Source organism: Chelon labrosus (genome assembly GCF_963514085.1).
Source record: "Chelon labrosus genome assembly, chromosome: 7".
In the NCBI taxonomy this organism is placed as follows: Eukaryota; Metazoa; Chordata; class Actinopteri; order Mugiliformes; family Mugilidae; genus Chelon; species Chelon labrosus.
Window position 1 is genome coordinate 23,016,455 of NC_140343.1, and position 12,484 is coordinate 23,028,938.

The window sequence follows — 12,484 nt, forward strand, 5'->3', positions numbered from 1 at the left end:
ACTCAATATGCAATTTTACTTGCAGTATAAATTACAATACCAATTAAATACTAAGACTTTTATACAGTAGTTTCTAGGATGCTACAGTCTGGCAATAAAAAGTTATTTCAGTAAAACACCGCTAAACAGAAGACTTACAGTTGATGATGGTGGAAGGTGAAATTAAAAGGACATGAAGGGTGTTCACAAACTACCTAAATGAATGTAGACAATGTAGTTTCTTGGTTTAAATTTATTAACTTATCTGGTTTCAAAAATTGCACTTTCTTGGTTTACTATGACCTACATGTAAAGTTGACCTACATAATATTAAAATAACATTCCTGACAGCTGTATAACTAAAAATACATCATTAATATATGCAAGTGGGATATTAGGAGATATATTTCCAGAGTGAAAACGATTGTCAGTTTTACTGGGGAAACTTGGAATCAGTCTTTGTGCCAGAGTATTGTGCTTGTTTACTAGGAATCTTTAGTATGAGAGATTTTCTTCCAGAGCAAAGTCTTTAAATTGTTCAGAATTAGTGAATGCTCAATTTCCATCTGTTCTGCAGAACCTTTCAGTGCGATACAAGCGTACAGCTGCTTCTCAAGCTCCTCTCTCACGTCGGACGGTGCTCCCCTCAGAATGTAGTCTTTGAGTGCTTCACAGGCTTTGGCCAAGTTTGGCCTGGTGACCTCGGGTGTGCAGCGATGCTTGGTGAGGTCACAGGAAGTGAGGCAGTCGGCCCCGTAGAGACAATCCTCGTCCACATCGCAGCGCTGCTGCCTGATAACTTCCTGAAAGATAGCTTCAGGAACAATGTAGCGCGCGTCCATCACCTTCAAGTCATGGCGGTCGTTGTAGCCAAAACTGGTAGCGCTGACGTCGCACATTATGAAGCTGCCAAAGGTGCCGTGGAAAATGTCCTCGACCAGCTCCAGCAATCCGATGGAGATCTTGGCCTTGTGTGGCCAGGATGGGGTGAACCACTGGTCCATGCTCCGTCGCAGACCAGCAGGAATCCACACCTCCATGATCCAGGGTAGACTAATCCCATACAGGGGAGAGTATGGCACCTTCTCCATCACGTACAGGTCTCCACAGAAGCCCAGTAACTTGGGTGTGTGCTCTCTGTCTTGCAGGACTAATGCTAATAGGAATTCGTTGAGCTGCAGCAGAGCCCACGTGGAGCGGGCTTCTGGCAGTGAGATATGGCCGTCCTTATTGGCATCTGCTATGGATAACACTTGGGTTGCTAAGTCTGCGAGGTTGGCCCGATCCCCCACTTTGGCCTGTAAAGAAATAAAAAGGTCTCAAGGCAAACCAAGGCTGTAAATTCAGATTGTTTATTGTTTAATGAAGACCTCCTGACCTTGAGGTGGTTGAGGATCATCTCCCTGAACTTCTCCACAGAGGTCCCCTTGGTGGGCTTGCTGAAGGCTGCTGCCGCCTCCTTCTTTGGCTCCATCTCGCCTCCCAAATCATAACGAGGAACCTCCTCCATCTGGCACTTAATGACCCCCTCTAGGTCTCCCCAGCTCCCAGAGTACACCTAAAATACACAAGGTAGGGCTGAGCTCGATCAATACCAAACAGACTGGGCAGGAGTGTTTAGGACTGACCTGGCTGTTGGGCTTGGCAGTGAAGCACTTTCCCAGGTAAAGTGTCTGTTTCTCACACAGGCTGCTGCAGGCCGACCCATCAATGACTCCCTTTCTGTATTTGTCACACTGGGAAAAAAAAATACAACAAAATATTTTTAAACATCACAGAATATTCGTTTTGCAGGACAAGATCTGATTGGATGGGAACAGTTAAGGGAAATCAAATACCCACTATTGAGTTTTTGCAGTCGTGCCCTCGACACAGCTCTGTGTAGGAGGAGTACTCCACATACACTATCCAGCTCCCCACAAACACTGCCAGCCAGGAAAAGAACAGGTACTTCATGTGCTGGTAGGAGAATCTAGCCTGTTGGCAACAGATTTGAAAGGTTGAAATTACTGTGAGAGCGAATGTCAGCTTTAAAAATTCTTATTGAAATTGTGACTTAGTATTATTGTATTAGACTCAAATACTACTGAAGTTCAGTTATGTAGTAGTTCTTTCCAAAAACAAATAGACTTTGGATGCACCAGTGTTAAGATGGATTTTTTCCAGATACATGACGAGAAGAAAAGGGTCATGTTTGTAGCTTGAGGCAAGTTCATCATTCTCCTTTTTCATATAAGCACAAAACATTCTCTTGCTGCGATTTTTCTTTCCTAGAGTGACCCTTAGACCTGACTATAGAAGAAATGCAATGTTTGGGATGGGAACAAAAGTACAGCGCGTGAAAGGGTCACACGTCGTCACGGCTCTGCTGCTAATGTTGCAAAATTTAACAGAATTTTCCGCACGTTAAGGTCATTTGTTGTGAGGAGTAGTCCACATCCTCTGGAAGTGGTTATATGATATCTCCTGTTGTGCGTAAGTATCTCTGCAAAGTTGGGACAGAAGTTATTTCAGTTCATTATCACCTGAATAGCTATTCTAGGCTCGGAGAAATTGTCTCCTGACAGAGTAAGAATATGTAGTTGCATTTATAGGAATGCAACATCCAAGGTTTCAGGGGCTTTGTAGGAAACAAAAGTGAGGACACATCGACTTTTGCCCCTCTCCTTTTGATTAATTTTTTTGTTCATTTGTTTTTGTTTTTCACTCTAATGGAAATGCACATTTTTGTATTTTTACCAAAGAAATATATTCATATAATTATATTAATATAATTACCTTTTAACGGGAATGCGAGAATTAATTATATGGTGGTCAAAGTAATTAATATTAACATTAGTATCTTCTAAAACATCCAATGCGAAGGCAGTATTTAGCTAAGGTTTATCTTATTTATGTCCTTGGCAAAGACACCAAATTCCAAATGGCTCCTGATGGTCACTTCAGCACTTTGCATGCTAGCTTACTGGGTGAATGGGAATCAGACTGTAAGGGTTTATTTATTTACTATTTTTGAAAAATGCAGTAGTTACCATTTTATTTTTGGCCACTTGGGGGCAACAAAACAACTTGTAAACACAAAATATTAACAGCATATTTTGCCCCTTACGTAGATCTGCAATCTGTTACTCTTTTAGTTTAGTTTATAGTTTTTAGTGTCCTTTTAGTGTTGTTTTACCACTGTTTATATTCTCCATCATCTCCAGACAGGGGAAAAAATCTGCCTCTCAAACCAGTCCACTATGTTTACCAGGTAGTTGTTAATGTCGTCAGCACTTTGGTGCTGGGCAGAATGCCGATTCATCAGTGATTCTGAGCTAAACTGAGTGTCCTGGCGAGAATACATCTAGTAATGTTGAGGGATGTAAAACAACGACAACAAAAAAAATAACTAAAAGTCCCTAATATGCCAAAGAGCAATGAAGGTACCTATTGAGTCAGTTGACTCGTTCACAATTAAATGAAGCAGTGCAGCCAAGTGGAGAGCTACTAAACCACCACTAAGTAGAACAAATAAGGTATTGCAACGTAACAGCTGAGAAAAATACAAAGATTCAGGTCCTACTTTGTTCTAGGGGATGCTCTGTGCCCTCCACCACCTTTACCAACAGAGAGGGAGCCAGTTTTAAAAATATTTACAGAAATGCTATAAATGAGTATTTCAATATGTGGATTTAGAGATCACGATGTGCTAAATATAAAATCTCTGCCTTTTAATTTATGTTAACAACAGTCATTTGGTCAGTTAGTAGGGGAACAAGTCCCTAAGTGGAACACGAATTAGCTCTAAAATGACTTGTATCACAGAGTACATCATTAATGCAATTGCTTCTAAATAGGTGCTCTGTAATTAACAGTAAATGCTGTTTGCAGTCTGGTGGAACATTTAGCGTGACTCCAGACTCATTACCTTGTCCTTTGATTTTCTTTCTAATTCCCCCGCTGGTAAAATATACAGCCTGCCTAGATCCATAACGGCAGCCATCCAGCTGGAGAACATTAGTGAAAAATGACTGACTTTTAGCAGTCCTACTTCCCCGTCTTTTAATGATTCTTGCGTTTGGTGCCTCTGACAGTGATGGACTCCCTCAGCTTCCACCCAGTGCCTCTTTTAGTTCCAATTTATTTATTGGCATTGGTCTCATGATCTCCATCTCCCTTCTTATTTTTCCATTCTGTAATACTCTGCCCTCCATCTCCTTTTTTTTTTTTGACCCAACAACAGAATGCAGTTTAACCATATAAGAAGAACAAAATGTGTGAGATTATTTTCAGTATTGAACAGTAGATCACGTTGTATTTGTCATTAGCATCTCTTTTCAAATGGAACTTCCATCAATTTTATGCTTTTAACAGAAAATGGATGAAAGGAATCAGCTTTCAAGACCATTATCCTCTTATTTTGGGGAAAAAGAATGCTGTGTCTTTTTCGGACATTCGGAACATTTTGAAGTTGTATTAACATAGTCTTTTCTCCAGCTGTGGACAGATCACACTCATTATTGTAGACAAAGGCGATAGCAAACAGTTGACATATCCACAGACACGGAGAAGCATTTGCATTCAAGTGGAGCTCTGTTTGGACAGCAGATGTAATGTAGTTCAATACTCACTCCCCTTTTAGTTGTTTTGATTCGCGCCAACTCTCGAGAGGAATAACTGGCTCTAAATGTTCCATTATGTTCACCAGCTGGTTGCCAGCTCCCATATTTTTGCAGTTTGGATCCGTTAGGTAAAGTACTGTATGATTATCAGAGTATTTTTATCGAGTGGCTGAAAAACTAGAGTGATGACAGTAGTGAGAATAAATGTAAACATTAAAGACGAGGGGCACAAAACCAAAACTCTGACCTGAAAGACAGTGAACGTCTAACGAGTGAGTTGGATGATAATTCTCTTTATGGTCATATGGTCATTTGCTCTATTTTAGCTGTGCCTTAGTGGGTAAGAGCGGGTTGATTCATGTCAGTGCTCCTCCATCCATATTATTACACCTTATTTATCTTTCCTATGTATATACTGTATATTTACTTCTGTTTCTAATTCTTGTACATATGTAAATCTTATACATTTTTTGCTTGTACTATTTTATTTCATTATTATTATTATTTCATTATTTATTAATAGTTTGTTCTTAATTATTTTTGAATTATCTTACACCAATTTTTCTTTTTCAAGAGTGTTTTTATGTGCAACTGAGCTACTGTGACCAACCTAAGTCTAAGTTGTTCACATACCAGGAGGTTAGCGGTTCTGTCCTCGGTATATGGCCCACAAGCAGAAGTGCCCTTGAGCAACCCCAAGTTGCTCCCAGCACGGCTACAGAGGTCAGCGGTGTCACTGTTACTGTAAAGCGCTTTGAGTACCAATAGTTGGAAAAGTCCCATCTAAATATATTAATATATACATTTATCATAAAAATATTAATTATTGCAGCTTTAATACACTGCCTGGCCAAAACAAAAGTCGCCACCATTCTAACCACCTTTAGCTTTGATTACAGCATGCATTCTCTGTGGCATTGTTTCAATAAGCTTCTGCAATGTCACAAGATTTATTTCCATCCAGTGTTACATTAATTTTTCACCAAGATCTTGTATTGATGATGGGAGAGTCTGACCACTGTGCAAAACCTTCTCCAGCACATCCCAAAGATTCTCAATGGGGTTAAGGTCTGGACTCTGTGGTGGCCAATCCATGTGTGAAAATGATGTCACATGCTCCCTGAACCACTCTTTCACAATTTGAATCCTGGCATTGTCACCTTGGAATATGTCCGTACCATCAGGGAAGAAAAACTCCATTGATGGAATAACCTGGTCATTCAGTATATTCAGGTAGTCAGCTGACCTCATTCTTTGGGCACATGATGTTGCTGAACCTAGGCCTGAGCAACTGCAGCAACCCCAGATCATAGCACTGCCCCCACAGGCTTGTACAGTAGGCACTAGGCATGATGGATACATCACTTCATCTGCCTCTCTTATTACCCTGATGGTTTCCCACTACTCTTCCAATTTTTAATGCGTTGGACAGTTCTTAACCCAGTTTTAATAGTTTCTTCAGTCTCCTTAGATGTTTTCTCTGCTTGATGCATGCCAATGATTTGACCCTTCTCAAACAGACTAACATCTTTTCCACAACCACAGGATGTGTCTTTCGACATGGTTGTTTAAGAAATAAGAAGCTACTCGTTGCATCAGTTGGGGTGAAATAACTGTCAGCTGAAAGATAATCACCCATGCAGTAACTATTCCAATAGGAGGCTCCTACCTATTTGCTTAGTTAAATCCAGGTGGCGACTTTTTTTTGGCCAGACAGTGTATATTGACAATACTGTCTAAAATAAAATCAAATATATATATATATATATATATATATATATATTTCTGCACTTGCAGAATTTCACAAATTTATTATTAAACTGTACAGTTAACAAATACAAAATGAGATTGTGAATTCATTCATTCATTGTGGCTACTTTAACTGAGATCCGATTTTATGTATCTACAATAATTCTCCAAACACCTCACAGAAACACTAAATGGTTCCAGTTATGAATTGACATGCTATTTGAATATGATTTCTGCTGCTTTATCTATCGATTGGTATACTTACATATCTGACCATACGGGCCCACAGCAAATTTAACAGCACTGGCCACAGAAGTAAGTGCTGCATGTACCTCCCATCAATTTTTCCGTAGATGAAATGCATTAACAGCAAAAACATTATGGAACTAACGCTCTGTGGGGGCAAACGTATGCTCGGCGTTTTCCTGATCGATAATTTGTGGCTATCATTTCAGGTCTGGCAGATGCATTTCTGTCCTTGGGATTATGTATTGACCCTTTGTGAGTTACACAAACATGGCTAATGAGCCAATATTGATTGTGGCTGCTGTGACAGCTATTAATTAGAGGCTGACCGAGGACTGCGGCCATGTGCTGAGCTGGATGGAAATGGTGGAAATGGTGGAAATGGCCCATCTCTGTCTGGTTGAACTACTTTCTCTACACCAAACACAGTCTTACTAGAATAGAACAGACAGATCCTGTATTCAAATCACATCAACCATGGAGTTTCGGAATATGCAAAGAGTCGGGTCTGTCTGTATTCTTACAAAGTCCAACTGATGCTCAACTACTGAAGCAGGGAGGAGATTAAAGCTGATCACGAGCTGCGCATTACTGTTCTGACACTTGGTTTTTGCAGCATGCACGCCATTCATTCATTATGTATGATCATAAAGCTATCCCTCTGAGGTTGCTAGTTAATGGGCTGCTGTGCAGACCTTCAGACAGAAAGACATCAAAACAGAAGCTGGAGAGAGCTGGAGGAGATTTATGAAGAGTTTTTCTGATATCACTGATATACAAAACCAGCCTGATACTCTATGCACACAGTGATCCGGTTAAAATGTTTATGGCAAAGACCACCTGAGAGAGCACCAGTGCTTCTCCACTTTTTCCCACGGACTCTCGGAAGGAAAAATTAGTCCACAATGTCCGTACGTCCGTACAAACAGTACAAAGATCTGACTCATTACGGTCCAGACAGCAGGCAACCCCCCCGTCACACACACACACACACCCTACCCCCAACCCCCACCCACACACAAAGCACTGATATTCATGCTGACTCAATACTGCGACATGTGAACATTATTTAATCAGCAGTTATTCTGTCCGTCAACAAGCTTCATATCAAGAAATTGAAAATCATGTGCACACGATAAATGCAGGTGTGTGGTATTCCTGCAATGACTGCAGCCTTCTGTCAGAAGAAACACACTCCTACATATAAAACCCACAAGCCTGGGGCGTAATGTGTGAAAAGAGAAGTTAGGCTAACACTTAACATTTAAAGCCTGTTAAATCATTCATCATTGAAATCGAACTGCATCTGCGGCTGCATTTTTCACAAAGATGTACTTACTTGTCTGCAGTTGCAGCCACAGAGCCTTTTCTCTGTTTCTTGTGCCTGTTTTTTTGATGTGGAGAATGTAAGCCGTGAACAGGAAGGAAAGTTAAAAATGCTGCAAATTCAAATATGTTGACACTGTCGCAGCATCTTTGTTGGCGCATGTTGGAATGCTCTATTTTGGAGAGAAAAATCATTCATTTCCCCAGTTGCTGATGGATTTTGTTTCAAAAAACTTGAAATGATCAATTCCTTTTAAATACAGGTTACAAGTAAAATACAGAGAATTGCAATATGAAAATGTTTATGGCACGTATAAGGAAAGTCTGAAAAAAAGGATAAGACATAAAATAGAAAAGAAAAACTTAAGTGTGATATAAAGAGTGATCTTTTATTACTTGTATGTAGCAGCATTTGTTGCTGATTGCCACATCTAAAGACAAAGAAAACAACAGAGTCTGCTCATGAAAAAGACCAAAAATGTTGCATTTCAGAGGAAATAGCATCTCTCCAAGGATCACTGAATGACACTTCTTAAGTTGCCACTGGAAGGCCGGGGTGGCCTAAAAACTGAGCATTGCTCTTGGCTGTCCCTTGAGACTGGCTGTCTCTTCCTCCTTACACCACACTTGACAGTTTTTGTCTCTCACATGGGTAAGGACAGGAAGCAAGCCTCAGCAGTAGCTGAGATAGAGCTGCTCAACCGAAATGACAGAAGCGGAGGACTTGAGCTGAATGTCTCAAATTAGAACAACAGTCAGGTGCAGCGGTTTCACAATATATCTTATAATAATATACATACATATTTTGAAAAAAAAAAAAAAAAAAAAAAACTGTATTTGCCCAATTTGAGTTTCTGAGACCTCCACGTGTCCTTGAGGGACTTCCCCAGCAGTTTAATTTTACTTATGAAGAATGCCACTGTGGACTTCACCTAATTTTGCTCACATCAGACTGTTACATAATGTTCTTCAACAGCTCCCCAGATGAAAGCGATCAGGGCTCTGTTGCGTCACATACAGGTCTGTTTGATCCAGGTGAATGTGAAGCAGCCCACGAATCACAGATATGTCTCATTCCGTGGCGACTACCCCAAATATGTCGCACTAAAACTACAGAAACAGCACAAGACTAATCCAAGGTGATCCTAAACTTTGGGAGCCCCAGAAACAGCCTCCTCTGTATGTATAGCTGTACCATCATGGAAGTGGTTGCTACAGCAACGGGAATCAAGAGGATTGATTCCTGTCGAGCATCAAGTGACTTCATGATTCATTCTGAAAAACCTTATACGAAGCATTATACGAAGGTCAAATGATAGATTTAAATAAATTTAGCAGCTATCAGAAGGCTCGATGCTCAAACAGGCTACCTGTAACATCGGTCTGTACACAGACAGATCTCCAACTGGACCTCACACCGGAGCGAAGAGGGATTTCCCAGAAGCTTACCTGGATGTACAGAGGCTTTCGGAAGAACCCCCATGGAAACAGACCTCTTGCCATGGCAAACGCAGAACATCTCACAACAGCCGCTGAAGGAATTGATTCGGGGCACACATCGCATTTGTATCAAGCAGCGCCTGTCGGACTAACCGCGTTAAATAAAAATATAAAACATTACTAATTCTGTCCGCAGCACCGTGGATGCGCGTTTTGGACGCAGAGAAGCGGCAGACTGAGCTGCGCCGCCGACTGCAGCGAAGTCAGACTCATATTGGGCCAGGCTCGTGTGTGTGTGTGTGTGTGTGTGTGGGGGGGGGGGGGGGGGGGGGGGGGGGGGGGGCGTTTTGACCAATTACAGAGGAAGGATGGCTACCAGTTCTCTGTTTCATTCAAATGCTCACACGCTGCTCCTGTAGTTCTACACATAGGGGCTAGGTATACCCGCATAACATCATCAAACTGGAAACGTCCAAATGCATAATGAAAAGTTGGATGCGGGGGTGCTGCATTAAAATCTCAATTAAAATCAAAATCCCAATTAATATTTTCTGTGACAAATTTAAATATGACAAACAGTTTTATGAGCACCTCCACAACATATGACAGCATCCAATGCTCTCATCTTATTTAGTATTCAGTTACTTTTGTTAATGTTTTAACGCTTACATTACAAGTGTTTAAAAGGAGAATCTATCATGGGGGGGGGGTCATAATTCTTGCAGATGTGGACACATAGTGGATGGGGATTTCAAATCTGTGACCTTACAGTCCCACAGCTACTTCTCTTACTACTACTTCACAGCTCCCCATAAAGACAATATCCTACTAATTTAGTTTTGTGCAAGATTGTGCAAGTTGACCATCAGCCTAAATGCCACAAGGGCATGAACAGAAACAAGCTGTTTCTGAGAAAATTGGAAGACCTAAGATAGTTTGATTTGTACACACCACGACTTTAAAGCACTGGTATTTTTTCTTATTTACTTCAGGCACTGAAGAAAAACACAAGGGGCTTCTGGGGATTTTTTGCAGCCTTGCTGGTTAAAAAAAAAAAAAAAAAAAAGCAGCACAGAAAAACTCACTCCAGTCACACAATCACAGAATCGGCAAAGGATGACACACATCTCCTTAGGGATCAGTCTCACAGCTCAGAGGGAGGCTTGTGTCAGCACAGGGGGATGGAGAAGAAACTGTTACCTTAAATACAAAAGTGGGATCATGAATCCATTCACCCTTGTTTTGGGTTTGGCCTACATTTGTGTGTACTGTATGTGTTTTAAGGGGAGTAGAGGAAAACCTCTTATTATGTCTTATAAATGAAGGGATTCAAGGCCGTAAAACTGCCTCTCAAGAGAGAGCACTATCAAAAGGTAATGGGCACTCCAGTTATACAGCACATTAGCAGGTGCGGCACAGGCATTATCATCCATCAAAACGGATAGCAGCCTTAACTTTCTATGGTTCTATGAAAAGGTATTGCAGAGCGTGAAAGCACATCAGAGCTATTTGTCTTTACAGTTAGACATGGCAGCCTTAATTGTGCAACAATAAAGAATTCATGCAGCGCACAGAGCTGTGGTAGCTGCAGTGCTAAAATGTTCATAGGGACTACATTAGGAAAGAGAGAAACAAAGCATCATTGCCTAGAAATCTGGATTTGCTAGGAGAGCTGCTTAGAGTTTGGAGGAGCTTGAATGGGTTGCAGATATGGTATTTCTTACTAATTATGTAATGCTGATTACCGCAGGGCTTCTTGAGTATGCAGATGAAAAATTCTGTTCACATAAAATGACAAACAGACAACGAGGTTGTTGATAGAGAGATGAAGTCACACTGGAATGCATAGAGAATATGTCAGAGAAACTGGGATGGACCCTCTCAGTCATACATACACCGATCAGGCATAATATTATGACCAACTTCCTAGTATTGCGTAGGTCTCCCCTGTGCCTCTAAAACACTTGTGACTCATCAGAGAATGGACATGGGCCTTCTGAGGGTGTCCTGTGGTGTCTGGTCTAGGTGGCTGGTACATGTCAAAGTAACCATAGGGCCTTTGGGTCCTATGGGTCCTATGCCATGTCTCAACGTTTCCCAGCAGAACATTGTATTGTCACAAGATGGTCAATGTTATTTACATCTCCTATTAGTGGTTTTAATGTTGCGGCTGATCGGTGTAAACCAGCTCTCTTCAGGTGTCTGATTAAATCCAACTTAAATTAAATTTACCATTCATTAATGAGCAGGTGTGGGCTTCAGGACTGTACAACCCACACATGCTCATTACCTTGTGATAAAGTTAACAGCCATTAAAAAAACTGAGCAAGCATAGGAAGTGTCTGTCCTATAGCCCACCAGAAATGACTTTTTTTTCTGTGTGGCAATCATAGCAGATAGAAATCCAACGTGCCAGCTGATGTTTTAATGTCCGTGGATGTTGAATTCTTAAAGTGAGAATGATTCACTATAGTGAAACATTGCTTCTTCAATAAATGCACTGCTGAGAGGGCAGACACAGTCCTGTGAAATAAGTTTTGTGAGTCTTCCCCCTCATGGCGAAACTTCTGTATTACAGATTTACAGCCAATTTTTTTCACTTTTGACACTGAGTGAAAGAGACAGGAACATTTAGAACATGCGACCTTGGGTTTATTCTGGTAAAGTGTCAGGAACTATTTTTATAAAGTCACACCAAGAAGGTATCATTTTTTAATACTCTTATCTGTAATACTCAATAGGGCTCCAGATACTTATTCGTTCATGTACTAGAAAGCTATATTAGTGGCTTATTTATCCTTCTTCAAAATGCAAATGGTTGTTTTTACACCGCTCCTGAGACTTTGCCTCTCATTCATGCACATGATCTCAAACAGACAACAGTGAGCAACATCCAGGACACTGTTGTGACCTTTGGGATAAATTTGGAGTGCACAATCAACCCTGTGACTACACTGTAAAACATTTCAAGTCGGTAAAACTTAGAAACGAAAGTTCACCTGCTGCCTTAAAAATGCAAGTAAACACAACCTGAAGAAAACCTATGTTTCAGTTCAAAAAGCTAAGTTATAACTAATGATCATTTCTTGTTTAAACTTGGTACTGTGGGTTAAAACAACTTATTACGTTATATTATCCAT

General features: G+C 40.7%; 1 protein-coding gene across 1 annotated transcript; it reads right to left on the minus strand.

The window, feature by feature from the left end:
- Positions 1 to 464: 464 nt before the first annotated feature.
- Positions 465 to 1,956, minus strand: dipk1ab (divergent protein kinase domain 1Ab; the record flags this gene model as incomplete). Its single annotated transcript, XM_084547782.1, has 4 exons — positions 1,822 to 1,956; positions 1,608 to 1,715; positions 1,358 to 1,537; positions 465 to 1,277 (listed from the first exon to the last, which is right to left on the minus strand). Exons 1-4 carry the CDS (start codon positions 1,933 to 1,935, stop codon positions 465 to 467), a joined length of 1,215 nt encoding a protein of 404 aa, XP_084403908.1. The 5' UTR covers positions 1,936 to 1,956.
- Positions 1,957 to 12,484: the final 10,528 nt, after the last annotated feature.